Below are 20,459 nucleotides of genomic sequence, written 5' to 3'. Positions count from 1 at the left end.
GGCTTAATTAGTATTGCCTTTTAAATAAAAAATATGATCAGCTTGCCCTGTGCACCGCAACCCCCCCCCCCAAAAAAAAAAAAAAGGTGAAAACCCCAAACAACAATTTGTTGAGTACTGTAGCAGAGTAGATACTGTTTAATTGCTGATATAGGCTCTCTAGCTCTTAAATCACCAGGTGTTTGTAATAACTGTGTTGAAGCGCTTCAGTTGTTTTATTAAAAATGTAATTTTACTGTCACACACTCCTTTGAAATTGTCCTGTGTTACGTTATTGTTTCTTTTTAACAGAAAGTGTGTTCCATTGTAATTTATGGTGGTTTGTTTTTCTTGTTTGTGACTGATATTTCCCTGTGACTTGGCATTCAGGATAGTAGAAATCAGCTTGTGGGTACAAGTTAGTGCATCACTTGGTAAAATTGCACTTGAAGTGGGGTAGAGAGGGAAGTAATTAAACTGCATGTATTTATACTTACATCAGATGCGTTAACATTAAATCTATTTTGACTGTATTTATATTCAGGAAGCACATGTTAAAATTATGATAGGTATGCAAAGAGAAGCAGTATCTTTTATTAGACCCAATTATTACAGTTAGAAAACGAGGCAAGCTTTTGGTGAAAACAACAAAATATCAACTTTGTGTGATTAAAATTGCAGAATCCAAGCTCTCCAGTTTATGTAACTTTGGTTTCCTTACTTTAGGTGCAAACCTATTTCTGTTACTTTGTGTATTTGCCAAACAACTTTGTGATGATTAGAACTTGTTTAAATTTGGGTGGAGTCTTCCTAGCGAAGACCATATTGATTGCAAACTGGGATTTCAGGGCAGAATCCGGGTCTCTCAGGGCTGGTTGGCTCATGCTGAACTGTTCTGTTGGCGTATTTTCCACAGCCTCATTTGTAAAGAGACTGAAGAGTTCAGCAGAGGATTTCCTCTTAAATTTCGATCTGAGTGTTGTGCCTTCGTTGAATCCAAACCTGATTTGTGTTACAGGCAGAGGTCAGAAGAGATGCTACCAAAATTTATGCTTTAGTATTAGGAGGGAATTTCATAACCTAAAGTATAGTCAACTTGTTTTAGCAAAAATCTGTGATCTTTTCTGCATAAGTCACAGGGAGAAATAGAATAATTGGACATCTTCACTCAGTGTCTCTGCATGTTACATTAACTTTAGATTAATTTTAAGACCCTCTTTGTAACAGCTATAGGCCCTTTCAAAGATTTCCTGGCCAAACAGACTTTAAAGCTAGCAGACTATCCTTCTCGGTGTTTAGTCTAATTATTTAAGTTATGGAATATAATGGCTATAGATCCTTTGTATTGTCACTTTGGTGATCACGCATCTGTTGGGCTTAATTATTTGTTCTTGTGGGGTTTTTTTTGCTACTAGAATTTCTGTTTGCCTGGGTATATTGATTAGCTGAATGTTTCCTGTTTGCTGTCTTAACTTCATTTTTCACGACTCCATGGAATAGAGTTTAGAGTTCAGTTGCAAATCCATTTCACAGACTCAACTTCACAACTGACCCGTCTTCAAAAATACCACAAGGGGCTCTTTATTCTTTCTTTAAGAAGCTATTTCCTGAAATACAGACCTCTTCCAACTGAACCCCTTTGCATGTGATTGGCAACTTCCAGGACAAATCTATTTAATTGTTATAGATATTGCATATGTAATCATAGTGTATTTTCTTTGGAATTACTACTTTTCAAAGGTCTACAGTTTGGCATCACTCAGTAATTTAAATTTCAGGGTTTTCTCTGATCAGAAAGGAAGTGGAAGCTTCTGTTTACCAGAACACCAGTAACACTAAGGAACACTGGATATTCCTTAAAATTAAAACTGACTGCGAATATGTTAGCCAGAAATTTCGCTGGCAGCTGATATTTTTTTAGTCTGCTGGGCAGTGTAAATATTCCAGTGGCATTATCTGTTCATCCATTACTTGCAGTTGCTCCCGTATAAGCCAATCCCCTGATTTTTTTATTCCAATAAGTGGAGCTATAATGTAGTTAATCTAGGACATTGTCAGTTAAGGCCGTTGTCTAAATAAACAACTATCAGCTGTTCAGCATTGCCCAGGAGAAAGCAGCAAGAGCTGGCTCTAGGTGAGGTGAAACTTGTGGAGGGTGGAAAAAACAGAGTGACACTGGATGCAAAAGCGAAGAGGTTCTCAGCAAAAATAAAGAGCAGGAAATCTGATGTTACAAGTGCAGTTCCCACACTTGTGTTCAGTGCGTAAAATACTGGCACCCGATTTACCATGAGTATTTTTTCCCCTAGGATTGTGCTTTTAGGAAAACTGTAGGTGATAGACATGTCAGCTCTATTACACCTTTCTCTCTTGCAAAAGTTTTTGACAAACCAGCCTGTTCATTCCGGAAACTGACTTTGGGACTGATGTTTTAAATTGCTCCTTTTGTAGCAGCTTCAGGGGATACAAAACTGAATACTAAGGATAAACACAGGGTGTGAAGGGCACTGATACCTTCATCTCACAAGCAACTAAGAGAGAAGCTTACACATCTGGGTTTTTACAAAATGACTTTTACTTGCTGCAGTGGCTGATATGAGAACAGTATTGTTCTTTACCACCTTTTTGGGTTTTTTGTGTGTGTTGATCTTTTGTACATGGAACAGACAGAAATAAATGCTGTAGCTCCTGACTTGTTGCTAAGCAGACATATATTACTTGTGGAAAGACGAATGGTCACGATGGAGCCCTGATAATTAGCCTTCCCTACCATTGTTTTACTCAGTTGCTATTTAGTTTGCTTGTCATTGCTTGCCTTCTGTGGAGACATGGATAGTGCGAAAATAGAGGACTACCCTGTTTCCCCAAAAATAAGACAGGGTCTTATATTAATTTTTGCTCCAAAAGATGCGTTAGGACTTGTTTTCAGGGGATGTGTTATTTTTCCGTGAACAACAGTCTACATTTGAACAAAAAAATCAACATTTATTCAAATATAGTCATGTCATCACATTCTGATACATCATCATAATTCTCCAAACCCTGAATTCCATCATGAATTTCTTGTGACTCTATTTCCTTTTTCCATGTACAACAATCTATATTTACTGATATGAATTAAAAAAAATCGACATTTATTCAAATACAGTCATGTCATCATCTATTGTTTTGGGTCTCGTGGGGTCTTTTGAGTGCAATTCTTTTGGGGGTGTCTGCTTTTCTTGGGGTAGAGTCTATCTGCCCTGCTGCATTCTATTACCAATTAATTCTACTTTTTTACATGTATAGCTGCCTGGACACTATTTAAATTGACTTATTAAATGAACTATAACTAGGGCTTACTTTTGGAGTAGGGCTTATTTCAAGCATCCTCAAAAATCCTGAAAAATCATTCTAGGGCTTATTTTTGGAGTAGGTCTTATTTTCAGGGAAAAGGTGTCAGTACTTTTTTTCCCAAAGTTTATAAGGAAAATTCAGGCCCGAATTTACATTTATTTAAGCTGATAAGGCAATGAAAAAAAGAATCCTACCTCCTTCCTCACCTTGGTGTTTTGCTCCATAAGTCACTGTATGGTCAGACAGTGAGCTACTATGAAGTGATCTAGCTGAAAAATTCCATGTTCAAATGCTGGGGATACCCACTCCCTCCCCAAACTACCTCTGCTGCTTCACTCGCAGCAAGCCTGAAAAAATTTAAATAGCAGGAGGCATTTAGATTAAAAAAGAAAAAAGTTGTGTTCTCAGCCATGCTTGTTATCATGCTACTGTATGTGTAGGTTTATCTGACTCTGGGATAAAACTCTGCAACAAACACCGAAGAGTTTTCTGACTGTTTCGTAAGGTGGACCGGTTCAGTGGGTATTTCATGAGCGGTTGTGAGAAAGGGGCTGGTACTGTGCACTTGAGTGCTGGAAAAAGAGGAGGAAGCAGGGGAGGAAGCAAGGTGTTCGCGGAATAACCTCATGCGGATGCAAGACAGCTTGTGCTAGTACAATAATGAGGATGATACGGCTTCGTGAGTGAGTACACAGGGAGCCAGAATGGGTCTTCATTTCTTCGTCAGCAGTGACAGCTTAAATGCAAGTTAAACTACCATTTTCTTCCATCATGCTTCTGATAGCTCGTCATCCTGGCACAGGCTGTATCCACAAAGTCACAGGGTCAGCCTAGTGAATGCTTTGAAAGATTGAGTAATCTTGGAGATTGTGAAGAGGTGGGAAGACGACTTTCTTTTTTCCCTCTTTAGGTATTTTAAAAGGTTCAGAACCTGGATGGGTGGGTGGGGGGGACAGGAAGATGGTCAATGTTCTTTTCTTTGCAAATAGTCTTCACTATTTGGTAGTGTGCTGTAAAAACATACCACATTCAAAGAGAAGAAAAGGCTTTTCTCCTTTGCTCCCTGATTTATCATGCTTTTCCTTCCATTCCTTTCGTCTCTGTAGAAATAGGCCCCGGAAGAAAATATAAAACATTACTACCACTTAAAAGGAGGTAAAATAAATGCTCCTCTAAACCTTTTTGTAGAGTGCAGCAAATCAAAAAAAGGCCTGAGTCCACTGAGCAGATTGCTCATTTTAATTCTTAATGTTACCACTTGCACATTTAAACCATTTTCAACTTGTGTTTTTGTACAACGGTAACATTTATTTCATGGTAAACTTTGATGTGATGTGTGTGCATTTTGCATCTCCTTTGATATTTCTCCTTGTTCCTTTGCAAGGCCTTTGGCAAATGACTGTCTGCCTTCTGACTTCTCTTCTGAACGGATTTACTTCTCTTACCATTCACAGCCATGAAGAAACGGAAATAGATTCCTTGTTTGCAGCCAATGTCTCTTCTTCTTTTTAATAGCTTTTCTGTGCAAAGTCTGACTAGCCAATAGCAACATATAATTAGAACTGCTCTGGTTGCACTTTTGTGTTAATGTGATGCTATTTTTTTAACTTCCTTTTAACCTGTAAGTGATGATCAAAGATATTTTCCAAATGTTTGCCCTGCTATTTATGCACATCCTCGGCTCAAATGGATAGATTCGTGTATATGCTGCAGCAGGTACCTCTGTCTCCTGAATGGGTAGGAGACAACAGAAAGAGCTTTGCATCCTCTCTTCACTTACAAACCTTCCATATATTCATTTTTTAGAAGTCCTTTGAAATGTGCTTATACTGTGTAATGCTCCAATACATTTGCAATTGTTGACAAAACACGATCTCTCTTCCCGTTTGGTTTTCTTTGAAGCTATGACTAGGAACAGAGAGATGGATTTTCCGGTGCTTTTAAAAGCTTATATTTATAGAATTGGCTTCCCTGGTTGCCTCAGCAATCTTAACTCTTAACAGAACTCTCTTTTCTTGTTCATTCACACTGGACCTTAACAGAGAAAGTCGAGGAGGGAGCATTTAAATTATATAAACCAGTGGGGGAAGCAATAAAAGATATTGGAAAACTCCCCCTTTCTACTGACCTCTGTAATGAAAAGTTCTCTTTAAAAGGTGTAGACTAATTTTTTCTTTCTCCACTCCTCCCTGATTACAAAATACTGCCTGAAATGGTGAGATTAGCTGCTACTTGCTGTCCTCCCTTCAGCTTTAGATAACCTGCGTGTCTTTCAAGTTAACCCCAGGGTAGCCGAGACAGAAAAGTTGTTGATACTTGGACTGTGTGTTATTGCATGTGCTGTTACTCTCAGTTCGGTAGCAGGGCTGAGACTTCAGCTAATTTATTCTACTGAACTCCAAAGCTAAATATATTTCAAGTGTTAGTGATACAGACATCTGTCCACCTAGAAAATAACCTATGGTTCTGTAAAAAAAATAACCAAACAACCTCAAACCAAAACAACCTGACCCCCAAACCTCCAAAACCCTAAACCAAAAAAAGCCTGATATTTCTCAAGAAGGCTTGTTAACTGAATTGTGGTCTTGTTTAGAGCAAAATTGGAGGTTTGGAGAGGAGAACCTATTTGAAGCACTCATTAAAAATGGATGTAATCAGTTAAGCTAACGTGCGGCCGTGTACATCTCAGCAGTCTCGTGAAACCCGATGACCCAACGTCCGGGGTCATTCTGTGGAACAAAGTGGTGACATGGGAAGCTGAGCTAAGGCCACTGGAATAGTAGCCATAACTTCATGAGACACCTGTTGAAGGTCTGTCCTTTGTGTTCCTGAAAACGTGTCCTAAAACACATGGGCAGAATAAGATTTCTCACTTCTCTGCAAAGGTGATAAGATGACCAGAAAAACATGGGAAAGCGATTGTTGGAAATGCTTAAATTTGTTGTAATACAACCAAATAGTCGGAGCTGGAATGTATATACAGTTCAGTTTATATATCAGCATAAATGTTCAGTTTCAGGGATTTGAGTTGCTATAATGGTAGTGACTTTAAAAAAAAATACTGCATTTTATTGTGACTTGCTGAATGTTTTCCAAACTATTTACATTTATTGTAAACCTTTCAGGCTTCCTTCTTGCCTTAGTTTTTATTACTTCATTGTAATTGTTTTGGCTTTTTGTTTGTTTCGTTTTTTTTACTTTTCTGTCTGGTTGATTTTGTGCTGTTTTAAAACAGCTTCCAAAGAAGAAATACCAAGCCCTTGCATTTTGTACAGAAATCTTGAGAAGGAAAAAAAGAAGGGTCACTTTATTCCGTGAATTCTTTTAGCTATGGTGAATTGTGGCTTTCTCTGTATTCCATTTCCAGCTCTCTGTACTTGCACTCTTGAGGACATGTGAATTAAGAACAATTTATCTGTTTTAACAGCATGTCATGGATATAAACCTAAAAATTTACAACTTGAAATTTTAGTCTCAAACATTGGGAAGTACCAGTTGCGTATCAAATAAAATACAGAAGCAATCCAAATGTATAAAATTCATTCTTACTTATTCTGTTATTTTGCTTCTGGGAGTCTCTTTATAATGTGATACCTTTGTATGTTCTTTCCAACAGCTGAAAGAGATAGATGCCAAGAAGATTATTAGAGCAATGTTGTCGTACGTGTGGCCCAAAGACAGACCAGACCTGCGAGCCAGAGTAGCCATATCTCTGGGGTTTTTAGCCAGTGCGAAGGTAAGTACAGATGCTTCATTGTGCTGGGATAGTTACTATTCTCCTGGAGTTCTTACAAGGAATAATACTCCTTTTTATCATTTAAGAGCTTTTACGGTCTTCCTGTATCAGGAGCATACAGTATTAGGAATATTATCTTGGATTTTTTAACAAGGCATGCATCATCTGCATGTGTGTGGTTGGGGAGATCATGATGATGATGACCAGAATTTTTATTTGTGTTGCTCACATCAGTTTATTCCAGGATTTTCCGTTGCCAGTTAATCATTTATGGCATAACTTAAGGGAAGTGCGAGTTAAAGGTTGCTTATAGATGTTCTCTCATTGTGTGGTGCTGTGTCTGTCAAACAGGATTTCCTCAAGGCTCTGTGCCCATTTCCAGCTCTGAACTTGAGCAGTGTGGTGGTGTCTACTCACAACTCTGGCTGTGCTGTGGGAAAGAGGATTTGACCTCCAGTTTCTTCTTGATATTTCTCTATGAGATGAGAGTGGAATTTCTGTTGTTTCAGGGACTCCTCTGGTGCCCAAATTTTTTATATTGGACCGTGCTTTCATTCAAATCACTTTTCTTGTAGTCTTTTCATTAGGAAGTGGAGGGTTGCTCTTAACTTTAGTTCCTTGTGTGAAAGGATCTCTTACACTCTTGCCTTCAACAAAATTAGTGTTTATTCATTCTTAGAAATAAACAGGCATACAAAAGCTTTCCACAGATGAATGGAGGATATAATTCAAATGTTGTGCAAACCTTGTAGAAATAGTTCAGAAGATCAAACGTTAACTTCGTGCGAAAAGTCTTTTCCTTTTGAAAAAAAAAATATTTGACTGCAAAATATTGGGAGTAAATTTTGTAAGGATCATTGAGACATGGCTCAACTGGGTTGCTTCTGAGTATGGCAATTTTAACCAAACATAATGCTGATATTAATATCTTGCTGAGATATGCTAAAGTAGGTATTACTTAGTAATGAGTTTTAGCACTTAAGCTAGTTGCACTGGCAATTTCTTACCATTCAGCAATATTGCCCTGTCATGAAAAGAGAGAAGAAACAAGTTTCAGCTATGTAGGTGATAGAAGAAGAGTACTTGAAAGAGAAATGTGCTCATTTATTTGAGCTGAAGAGGAAGGGCTGATCATTTGGTGGCTCTCATGAGCAGTCTATCAGGTGCTTGCTGGTCCTGTCTGCAACAGATATTTTGGGTTGTGCTGCTGGTCAGGAAGTTGCTGATAACACAGGTGACAACATGTACAATACAGCAAGTCTGTACAAGTAAACTTCCACCCTTTTTGAATGCCTGGGCAAAATATGCAGCAATGCTTTCGATTACTCTTGAAAACTCTCTGAGAAGCTGCTCCAAATGCAGATGCTAGGAGCATTTTTACCTGTGCAGTTGTCTTCACAATAATATTTAACTTATCATATGCTTGCTTCTTTGTGGTTTTATGATGTATATTTAAGAATACCTCATTTGCCAGATGGATATGAAAATTCTCATGTCTAAGTCAGTTTCTTTTAAAAGCCTCTTATTTGTAATGTGGATAATGATCTGAAGGAAGCTTTGAAAGAAGTTTGGTGTATTTTCCTTTTTCTCTTCCCCACACTTCCTAATTTGTAGGGTTATAGGAATATGATGGAGAATGTGAATCCAGAATCTAATCTTGCATGTGGCAGCATCATACCTTGCTTTTAGGAAATCTATTAATGTTTCAAGCAGCTTTCTGGGCTGTAATGGAAACAAAATTGGTGGCCAGGATGCCTGACTCTTGCAAATAGCTCAGTATTTGGTATAATAACAGAGCTATTACACTGGGAGAGAGAGATGTTTCCCCCGTCAGAAAAATCAGACACTTAATGGCTCTTTGGGGAAGTAGCTGGATGTTTGTATCTCTCTTAAGTGTTCTCTTTAATTTCCTACTTCAGATTCTATACAAGGCTGCCTGGAAGCCCTGGTGTCTAGAGCAGATTCCCAGAAGGACAGAGCAGAAAACCTGTAGAGCATTGCCGAGGTTTTAGGAGATGCCTGTTGAAGGAGAAGTTTTTGTGAGAATGTTTTGACAACCAAGGGTTTTGTGGGGAAAACACACAACAAGCTCTCTACAGAATATATATTATGTCGTAACAAAGCTGCATTAGAACTTGGACATTATCAAATAACTGCAATTTAACACGTTGCCCCTCACCACCTGAGCTATGTCCAATCCTTCTGTGCAGAGTAAATTTTCTTGAATTGCTTCTTACTTTACACATGCAAAGTATATGTGTAGTTATTGTGACATGACTGACTTGCAACAGCACATTACAGAGCTATAGTAAGCCTGTCATATCTTTGAGCCCTGAACATCTGCTTTTCTTCCAGAGCAAACTAAGGGCTGCTTTGTCCTAAAGAAAATGAAATACAAATCAGTTTACCTGTAGCTTGCCTGGACCTTGTATAATCCTGTGCAGTTTCTTCATTATCCCATTTGGGAGCCCTTTGTTCTGATTGCCTGTGAGGTTAATTACAAGGTATTGACAGACCACACAAGCAGCTTGTTAAAGGTTCTCTGCTGTACAGATGTATCAGGGCAGGAATGTCAGCGTATCTTTCTCCTTGTTGCAGTCTGGCCCGGTTTCTTTGTTCACCATGAACCTGTCTGCATCTGAAGGATGTTACAGCCTTATTATGGGTTTTGTCTGAAGGCTGCTTGTTCTCAGGGGTTTTGCATAGAGAATTATGTGCTCTTGATGCCTGCTGCTGGTCACCTTCCTCCATAAGAAATAGTTGGTAAGCCTCATGGCCAATTTTGTTGCAGTTTGAGAGAAGGCCTTGAGGTTTTATATGTCTCTATTTCTAAAGTTAAATTTTGAATTAGAAGAACATCAAAATGGTTACTCTGAGACAGAGGCTGTAGGTTGGCTTTAGTTTTATTCTAAGAAAACTGCAGAGAAGTCACAAAGGAGAGGTAGGTTATGAAATCTTCAGGCACAGGAAAAAATTAGGAGTTCATACCCAGTTTGATTTAACTTACCCACAAAACAGCTGGAAATCATATCTACTTGTCCTGCTATTTGAGAAATGTTTTGGTTGTTTAAATCTTCCAGCTCAGTAAAGTTTAATTTCAAAAGAAATACCAGTTTGTGTGCAGCTACAGACAAGCCCACAGTTACAATCTGTCTTGACTCCTTCTGTGGGGCCCAGCTGCCTGTCATTGAACAAATTATTGTGATTTTTGGTTCCTTTTTGTCTACCCAAAACAGCTAGTAGCGTTGTTAGCCTTCAAAGTGAGCTGTTTGCATGGCTTTTTATGACTGGGAGCTGACAGGATGGAGTCTGCTCTAGGGCTAGTAAGGTCTTGTCTTACTTGGAAGATTTGTTGTATTATGACACACTTTACATTTTAATCTTAAATATTTATAGCCTATCTAGACATGTGCTATCTGAAAGATGCAGCGGGAAGACAGGTGAGAGGAGCACATAGGCATTATCTGTGTCTTCAGACACATAGATTAGCCTGCTCAGGTTCTACATTTCTGGGGGTTTTTTCCACATTCCCCTACCCGTTTGTTGTCTTATTTAGTGGGATGTGTATCATAAATGCTTCTTTACTTTTCTGTTTCTTCCCTTCTTCTGTGACAGAAGAAGAAATGCTTTGGCTTCTGAACAGCTGAGTTAAACACATGAATATGACAAAATCATTTGTCACCTCTGCCAGCCTGTAGCGGTTTTTGGCCTGTTGGTCATAGGCCAAACACATGTTCTTCATGTACCAGAGAAATCTTTCAGACTATCTGTGTTTCTCTGGACTGCTAATTCCCTAAGCTTCAGCAGAAGACACTGTTTGGCTAAGGAGGCGAGACACAAGTGTTGTACTCTAAATTTTGTCTGCATGCAGAGATAATGATATCTACCCAAGCAGTGAAGTATGTATGTATGATCTTGGTGTTTGAGTCCTTTTTGTGTGCTCAGATGGAGTTAGATAATGACCTTTAGAAACTGTTGGCTTTATGAGAAGTTTCAGGTGACACATATTTTAAAATTTTTTAGGTTTTTTTTTCCTCTTACTTGCAAAAGTATATTTTAGGTCATCACCAAATTCGAGGAAGGCATGAAACCATCTGCTTCTTCCCTCTTTTGGACCACATTTTGGAGCTGCTTTAGCTGCCTTTCCTCTGTAAGGGGAAAGTTTCTACAAAGGAAGTTTTCTGGTTTTATTTCCACAAATGGAGTTGTTGGATGTGTATGTTTATCTTGGTCCAGAGATAAATTCAGTCATCTTCATGTCAGCGTTTCTCATTGAATTATTGGCAAAAGAAGAGTTCACTGTAGAGGAGTTTTGTCGTGTTGGGGCTCAGCCTGTCACTAATTCATCATCTTTATTAAACAAGAAATACTGGGAAGAGCAAAATGAGAGATAAGACTGTTTGCCTTAGAAGTACTGTAATCCCACAAGGGAGTAAAGATGATGATGCATTGTCAGCTTAAAACAGTGCAGTCATTTAAAAAAATGCTCAAACTCATTTAAGCATGATGCATTGCAGTATAATGTGCTGTTAAATGCGGGCAATTGAGTTGGGTGACTTCATGGGTGCCGTATTTGCTTTCCAATAAATTCAGGCAGGGCTAAACTATTAATTCAAATTTATAAATAGAAAATATACAAATCTATATTAAAAGGATCTTTTTAATGGGAATTGTTATTAAGCTTTCAGGCATTAGGAAGAGGAGGGAAACCTATCTAGGTCTGTTGTCTAAAACAGTTGTTTTGCAAGGTTGCTTTTCATGGTGCAACTAAGTGTGCTTAAAGCTTTTTGTTGTGTGCCAGCAAATTTTGGCTGGTAAAGAGATAGCTGTGAGTTTATGTGGGAGGCAGAAATTTTGTTTTCAGTAATGTGAACGTGATCTTGTTGATCTAACAAAGCGAGGAAGAAAATCCTGTTTCTAATAATGGCCTCTCATATCTCTTGCTATGAACTTTGTAAGGTTAACTATTTTTTTTAATTACTGGAAAGCAGACTGTCTTGATTGCTAATGGAAGACGATACCACATTGCCTTATTCTTGTTTAAGCTTTACCCTCCAGGAGTTAGAACAGTTATAACCTGAGACCAGGCTTTACATTTCATTTGAAACTCTATTGGGCAGAATTATGTTGATGTAAAAGACAACATTTCTGCAAAATTGTAGGCTGTTACCGGTTAAATTAATTGTGAGTTGAGAACCGCAGTTCAAGGAATACATATTTTCTCTTTAAGTGGACTTTAAGAAATATCTGTAGTTCTATTTCTAAACTACCTGTAGTGTAGCATGGTCTCTTGAAGAGGAAAATCCCTGCAGAGGAATTTGTGAGAATCTGCACAAAGCAAGACAATCTGCATTACAATAGTCTTATTTTCTACTGAGCGGGCTCTCCCAGGAAAACCTGCACTTTGTCATGTTGGTCATTACTGTACCACACACGGTAGTATATTCATCTTTATTAAGAACAAAATGCCACCCCAAAATTGAGTTTCTCTGAAAGGAATAGAAGGGTTTTTTGATTATACTGGTGAAGGCAGGGGGGATTTGAATTTCAGTGTTGTAAAGATTCGAAATCTCTGTTAACGCATCCTCAGTTCTTTGTGGGACTTTATGCTTAAGGTTTAAGCGTGTCGTGGCAGTAACTTGTTTGTCTACGGTGTATAACCGAAGTTCCCAGACCTTATTGTACAGTGCTGCTTTGAGTGTTTGGTGCCTTTCTGCAGATAACGCTAACCTCTGGGCTTTTTTTTAAATGGAGGTTTCCCCAGTTCCGATCTATTTAAATAAGAGCTATTGCTGAACAGCTCTCAGGCTTGCACTGGATGTATTTCAGAAGGGTGTATTTGAAGTAGGACCTGAACTTTCCAGCCATTTTCTTTTTTTCAACCATAAACTAACCAGTAATGATGTCACCCAGATGCTCTCAGATCCAACCTGTTTCCTCTCAGGAGTTACCTAGATGATGCTGTATTGAGAATTTAGTAGTCTTTTTTTAGTGTATTTCATAGGGGAGACACAGGAGGGACGAGGAGAAAATGGATTCCTTCCTCATGTGCATTTAAAACTTTTGCCTAAAAGAGTGTCTAAAAAGATGAAGCAGGACAGATTTTTTAAAAATAATTAACTTAGGAATGGTTCTTTAGTCCTGTAGTTAAAAGAAGTCTTTTCAAAACCCCAGTTTCCCATCTTGGTGAGGTACCTGTCTTCTGCTGCTTACAGTAATTCATAACACTGGGAATATTTGATACCGGGACAGTTACTGTAATTACTAAAAGCCTTCCAGCTTCAATTTGGACTGAAGTTATGAAAGACTTTACCACTCTTTTCACTCAAAACCTAGTTTTATCCATTTAATTTACAGTTTTTTCACTGGGCTTTCAGCTGACAGACGTCCCTAAATACAAAGTGGGTACACGAAACATTTGGTGGAGGGAGCCGAAATATCTTTGTCAATCTGTTTTGGTTTTTGTTCCTTCTCATGTGAAATAACTTGTCATCTACCCACAATTTCTTTTCCAAATATTGGAAAAAAACAAACCTCTAACTTTAAGCAAAGCCAGGTCACTGTAAAGCATTTCGACCTCTGCTGCGATTACAAGGTTGTAGATCTTAACATAGTTGTTCCACTGCTAAAAAACTTGTATACCATATTTTCAAATCTTCAGTTAGAAGCAGTTTGAATTTATGAATTCAGTTGAAGGCTGACAGTAATTTTAGTTTCTGGTTGGTACGAATGAGTGATGTAACAATGAAACAGTAATGAGACTTAAAAGTTTTATGTTTTCTTTAAGATTTTCAGTATTTTCTCATGCTACAGTTGTGCAAATAGAACATGCTAAAGTTGGTCTGTTTACATACCTACTTGTCTTGCTTCTCAGATGCCAAGGAGACACCAGAGAAGATGCCTTTGGGTCTTGGTGCTCTTAAAAAATAGGCGTTCAGTGGTGGATATGGCTCCAGTATTTTGTTGGAAAGCTCATATTATTAAAGTAATTTTTATGGAAAATTTTTAGTGCTGCCTCGCCAGACTCTAGGGCTCATGCAGAGGTGAAGTCAGCGTGGATGGTCATGTTGCAAATGGAAAGTGTTATTTAAGTATTAAGGTAGTGTTAACAGTCAGAAGAGACGGAGCACAGGTTAACTTCTTTTCTTTGACTTCGCTAGAGCTTTGGTTTAATACACCTCGACTGACCCAGTGTTAGCAGTACGTGGGTGAGCTGCTTCCTTTGCAGCAGCGGTTCTTCACACTGACCGTTCCCAGTATCACAGAGAGCGAACCACCTGTAATGACGACGTTGTTTAGCAGCGTTGTGAGCATGTGTCTGCTACTTGATTCATTTCCAAGTCTTGCTACTGCTGTGTTGAGTGCTCAGCCTTAGTTTCAGTGCCTTGCAGTGCACAGTTTGTTTAGGATGGCAATTGATATTTAAAAGGAACCAGGAGTAAAGACTTGATGGTATGGAGAATCCTGTGCTTGGAATCAAGCGAGCCGTCTCACCCACACTGGGTGGTTAAGAACAAAATATAACAGTAGAGGGATTTCAGGCAAAATAGTCATGCTGCATAGATATTTTAAAGCATATGGACTAATTGGTGTTCTTATGCTTTTAGGCCATGAATATATTGGTTCCCTTCATGTTCAAATATGCAGTAGACAGCCTCAACCAGCTCTCTGGAAACGTACTGAACCTCAGTGATGCACCAAATACAGTGGCAACTGTGGCAACCGCTGTTCTCATTGGCTGTAAGTGGTGTTCCCAAATCTCTTGGCAAGTGTGAATGTTGCTTGGTAAGGCGGGGGGGTAGTGGAGCTGCTGCCCGTTGCGCTGCTGATTGTTTCATAGTCATTCCTGTGTTATGTCTGTTTGCAATGATCTGGGACCTTGATTCTGGTATTCCAATTAAGAAATGAGATAACGCTTATAGAAATGATTCTTGATTAGAAATCCTACCCTTTCTTATAAGCAACTGCAAAAGAAATGGATTTAAAATGTGCGCACAATGGTTTGTAAATGAAAAATAGCATAAAGTTTTGGAGCAATTAAATATAAATTACCTTTGAACTAAAAATGTTGAATATATATGAAGAGTGAATCTAATGTAATTTCATGCATGAAAGGAAGTTAAAAACATAATCATTTTCATTTTGTAAACTTCTTCATCTTTTTTTTAGATGGTATCTCAAGAGCCGGGGCAGCATTATTTAATGAAGCTAGAAATGCAGTATTTGGGAAAGTAGCTCAAAATTCAATCAGAAGGATAGCAAAGAATGTTTTTCTGCACCTGCATAACCTGGACTTGGCGTTCCATCTGAGTAGGCAAACCGGAGCTCTGTCAAAAACCATCGACAGAGGAACAAGAGGCATCAGTTTCGTTCTTAGCGCTTTAGTATTTAATCTGGGACCTACCATGTTTGAAGTGGCACTAGTCAGTGGAATTCTGGTAAGTGGTGTTCATTCCTGAGTTGGAATTGTCTCATTAGGAACGATACATTAGTTCTCTTTCACCAAAGTCTACTGAATATTAATAATAATACTAATTGAATTTAGAAGGTAATTTTGAAAGCAGCTACTGTAAAGGAGAGCAATCCATAATTTTCAAATATTAGTTACTTTAAATTGGCTTATTTGAAATTATTTTCACATTTGACTCCTGTCTTCAGCAAGTAGTATTTATGTGGGTAGTTTTTAAGGTTTTTCTTTAGAATTGTTTTAAAAATGAAATCAGAAGAGTAAACTGTGCACGCAAGCGTCAAATATATCTGAGTAAAGACTGAGGAAGCAGAATATAAATGTGCAGGAATGTCGTGTCTTAGTGTGTTGAGGATGGAGGGAGGTGATTCCTGGCTCTGTTCTCAATACTGGTCTTTACTTAAAAATGAACTTGGCAATTAAAATTATCTTTTGGAAAAAAGACTTGTCCTTCTTGCAGGTTTTAAGCTTAATAAGCTCCAGTTTAAACTTCACTTTTATAAACCACACTTACTATCTTTGAAATCAGGATCTTTGGATATTTATATGCTAAAATCTAGATCTCAATTATGTTGCTTGGACTAAATTCAAATGAAGAATCTTGTTTTGTTTATTCTCCTCCTTTTTCAAAGCACTTAATCAAATTTGAATGGAATAATATGAGTTGATCTTGAGTTGGATTTTATAATCTTTGGAAGTTGCAAATCAAGCTGGCTGTTAGCCAACCCGCTGTGATGCTTTCATTTGTCTTCTTATGGCTTTTGTCTCCTGATATACCCTGAAGTAGAGAAATCGCAACATAAATCAGTTTGCAAGGCCATTTGCAGTGTTCAGCTTTTCTCAAAATCCACCCAAACCCATGTAACTACATACTTATTTGTGCTAACAGCAATATTTATGGTTTATAATGGCAAAAAACCTTGCCAGTATTATGCTATACTCTGGCTCTTGGTTGTCTCCTGCCTTGTTATCTGTACTCTTCTCTTTGCTCCTTTTGAGTTTGTGCCTGTATTTAGTCTTAAGCTGTTCAGAGCACAGAGTGTGTTGGGAGAGACCTTCAGAGTTCTTCTCTCAGGCTAAGCTGTCATCATTTTGAGACAACAATGATATTTTGACAATGATTATGATTTTTTTCTTGTATTTTAAATATTCTAGTATTACAAATGTGGTGCAGAGTTTGCTTTAGTAACCCTGGCGACGCTGGGAGCCTACGCAGCCTTCACGATAGGAATTACCCAGTGGAGGTAAGACGTGCCCTCAGGTTGATCTGTGGACCTGGTGTTGCTAAGCATGAGCTCTTGACTGTAATAAGTCTTCATTTGACAGGACCAAGTTTCGAATAGAGATGAACAAAGCAGATAACGATGCGGGTAACGCTGCCATTGACTCACTCCTAAATTACGAAACTGTGAAGGTAAGACCAGTCTTTACTACTTGGCTCTTTGTCTTCTGTCAGCCTAAGCAATGTGAGTCACGAGATTCATCTTTTACAGGGCTATGTATTTGGAGCAATAGCGTATTTTAAAACATTATCAGTTTCAAGAATCCTACATGATATTGACAGAGCAGCATCAAAATTGTTAGTGGGGCTTGGAAAAAAAATTTGCTGACGAAGAGCGAGAAGTTTCTTTTATGTCTGAATTGCCTTGACCATCAGTTTCTCCAAAATGTAAACTTAGAACCTGGAAGAAGCTTCTCTTAACTTGTTTGCAAAATTGTCTTCTGAATGTGACACACTGTATTCCCAAGTGACCCCGTGTAGGGTTTTCTTTGTCTGTTGCAGTTTGTAGCACTGCAGTGCAATGTTTCCATGAAAGAGGGGGTCTCTTCTGTTTCTTCTATTGCTACTGTTAAAATATCCCGTGGCCAGCTTGGAGATTGCCCAGGCTCAGACCTATTTTATGCTGCTTTTAACTGGAGAGCTGGAACTGGAAAGATAAGCAGCAGAGTGAGCTGTGAAGCAGGACCCAGGAGCAGGCTTTGGGTGAGAAGTGCTGCTCTGGAGAATTTGCCATCATCACACTGACAAGGATGTTCTAGTACACTGAGAACAGTAACTTTTTCTTCTCATTAGTATCTAGCAGCAGCTGATGTTAATTGGGTAGAAGTTCTGCAAGGCAGGCACCCAGTGTTAGTAGAACTGAGTGTGGAAGGAATTTCCATAGTGCCTCCTTTCCCAGTGCAGGACGTGCTGCGGTTTGCTCCTGGGTTTTGTTTTCACACACGGATCTTTTATGATCTTTTCTCTGTAGTCGTTAGGAGTGCTGAAGAGGGACTGTGTGTGTGTGCATGTAGTATGTTTACACTGAACTTCAGTGAAATGTCTAGTCTGTTATGTTTGGGATTGTGACATTTGTTATTTCTGTGTATGTCGCAGTATTTCAATAATGAGAAATACGAAGCCCAGCGGTATGATGGATTCTTGAAAACGTATGAGAACGCCTCCCTGAAGACTACCTCTACGTTAGCTCTCCTCAACTTCGGACAGAGCGCTATATTTAGCATTGGCTTAACGGCCATCATGGTGCTTGCTAGCCAGGGCATTGTTGCAGGTAACTGATCTGTCTATAAGCTAAAAATGACCCTCCTTTACCTTAATTCACCCATAACAAAGGTGTTAATTAGCTTACGGTTGATGTCATGGTTCATTTTGAGAGTTTTTGCTTTACAGTTTTGGGCATTTTTGCTTCTTGGAGTATTATTAATTCAATTTTTAATATGTATATATTTATCAGTGACTAGTATGATGTTATTAGAAACATTTTAAAAGTTTAGCAGCTAGTGAAAGATGCTAAGAAAATGTAACTTTGGAAGTTTCTGTTGAAGAATTGTGAAAGACTCTTATATAAATACAAATACTTCTGTGGACCTTCTACAAAGGTCCTTTCTTCTTGCTCTCCTCCCTCCCCAAGTTGGCAAGATTCTAAACTTTTCAGCAGTGTGTATATACCCATGTGCTTTGTGTCCAGTAGTTTTATTACCAGTGTCCTTCACTTTCCTTGCATTAATAAGGACACATTGTTAAAATAATTGTTTCCATATGTTAGAGCTTTTTATCTATATTTGTTTAGTTTACTACACAAAGTAAAGCCTGCTTGTCTAGGAAGACGTCGTACAGACTTCAGATATGGTAGATGAGGCTCAGCTAAAGGAAGGTGGTTTTAGAGTAAAAATAATGATGCTTTAAACACTGTTAGTCTCCAGATGTGTTTGAAGGGTAGCCCTTTCTATCGTGCTGTCTTTCTTGCCTCTGCTTTGCTCTTTTTCAGAGATGCCAGGACAGGGAAGAGTTACAGTGTGAATGAATAAGTCAGTAGGTGCAGTTTGTGGCTGTCCTTAAGAAAATTCAGAATAACCTTTAAGTGGGATGGTAGAAATACTAATTTAAATCATCTTTCTTGACCTGTTTCAGTTGAACTGACCTGACACATATGTTTAGCTAGTGTGTCATCCTGAGTTTTTCCTTGATTGACATATTTGATATTAAGCTGCCCAGAGGTTCTCACTGTGTGTTTTAGCAGCTCTGTTGTATATTGTATGAAAGTCCTCTCGATCACGACAAATTCTACCATTTGTCTGTAATTGTACAATCTGATTCTTGCTTTCAGATATCAGTTCCTCCCCTTCTAACTTACTTAGGTCCCTTTGTGTTTCTCTCTGTGGAATTTACAACCTCGTGTTTTCTGTGAATTTCTTGATATGCTGCTTCTCTTATTTTCCAAGTGCTATTATGTTGTGGGTGGTTTTTTCCTTCAGTGAAATCCACACAAACATTGCCATTCATTTCAAGCCCTTTCCTGTGTAAAATCTGATCTTCTGGGAATGCGTTTTGTTTTCTATTTGAACACCTTGTTTTAGAAATGGGATAAAAGAAACTAGAATGATTGACTTTATTTTTTAAAAGAATGTTGTCGTGCTTCCTAACAAGACAACCCTTCAAGTCTCCTTATTCTCTCACATCCGTTTTGTCTTAAGGCAGCCTTTCTGTTGGAGATCTAGTAATGGTGAATGGATTGTTGTTCCAGCTTTCTCTTCCCCTAAACTTCCTGGGAACAGTGTACAGAGAGACAAGACAAGCACTTATAGATATGAATACCTTGTTTACGCTTCTCAGTGTAGATACCAGAATTAAAGTAAGTAGTAGCTTATTTTCCTAAAGTATCTGTGTATTTAGTAGGGCTGGTTTCTGGCAATGCCGTCATTTCACCCTGTTTGTTACCTTCCAGGTTTAATTTCTGTTCAAGAAAGAGATTTTGTCTAAGGATTTTGTTCTGCCTCGTTTAAGTGCAGTTAGTGCAATAGCAGCTGCTTTTTTCTTGCAGAATCTTTTAATGACAGCAAAAGTTGTTTTGTGGAAGCTATGTTTGTACTGAATTTCTTTTATTTAAGTATTCATGCCTTATGCTTGAATTTTTATTTGTAATTAATGATGCAGTATTTATTACTCCAAAAGAAGTTGTGAAGCAGAGTGTTTACAGCAGAAGATTTTACTTTCTTTGAGGAAAAAGAGGAACAAAACAATTTAACTTGTGGGGTGGATTACAATTACTTTCAACGTATCCAAGCTGGAGTGTCTGTTTGCCTTTTTCTGAGCTAGGAAATGGACTGTTCAGCTCATTGAACTGCTTGAGATACTTTCTGGGCAGCGTATAAAATGACACTCTTCTTTTAATAGGACAAAGAGCTGGCTCCACCGCTGCAGATCACACCGCAGACTGCTTCCATCGCCTTCGATAATGTGCATTTTGAATACCTTGAGGGGCAGAAAGTCCTTGCTGGAGTCTCTTTTGAAGTCCCTGCAGGAAAGAAAGTGGCCATTGTAGGAGGTAGTGGGTCAGGGTGGGTAAATGGACTAAATATGCCAATCAGTGCAGAATTTTGTTTCTTCAATGTGTTTGTTCTTGTGTTTTGCTTTTTATTGTTTGTGTTTGTGACATCAGT

The 20,459-nt window shown here is 38.4% G+C and overlaps 1 protein-coding gene across 1 annotated transcript in view; it reads left to right on the top strand.

The window, feature by feature from the left end:
* ABCB7 (ATP binding cassette subfamily B member 7) overlaps positions 1-20,459 on the top strand; it is a 42,308-nt gene that overhangs the window by 8,552 nt on the left and 13,297 nt on the right. Inside the window, exons 4-11 of the mRNA XM_065846223.2 lie at positions 6,932-7,051; positions 14,659-14,791; positions 15,221-15,489; positions 16,674-16,762; positions 16,845-16,932; positions 17,896-18,070; positions 19,494-19,651; positions 20,194-20,357. Coding sequence (XP_065702295.1) covers positions 6,932-7,051; positions 14,659-14,791; positions 15,221-15,489; positions 16,674-16,762; positions 16,845-16,932; positions 17,896-18,070; positions 19,494-19,651; positions 20,194-20,357 — 1,196 coding nt within the window. The remainder of the gene's footprint in view (positions 1-6,931; positions 7,052-14,658; positions 14,792-15,220; positions 15,490-16,673; positions 16,763-16,844; positions 16,933-17,895; positions 18,071-19,493; positions 19,652-20,193; positions 20,358-20,459) is intronic.

Source organism: Patagioenas fasciata, chromosome 11, assembly GCF_037038585.1.
Source record: "Patagioenas fasciata isolate bPatFas1 chromosome 11, bPatFas1.hap1, whole genome shotgun sequence".
NCBI classification, from domain to species: Eukaryota; Metazoa; Chordata; class Aves; order Columbiformes; family Columbidae; genus Patagioenas; species Patagioenas fasciata.
This window is presented reverse-complemented; position numbering and strand designations above follow the sequence as displayed.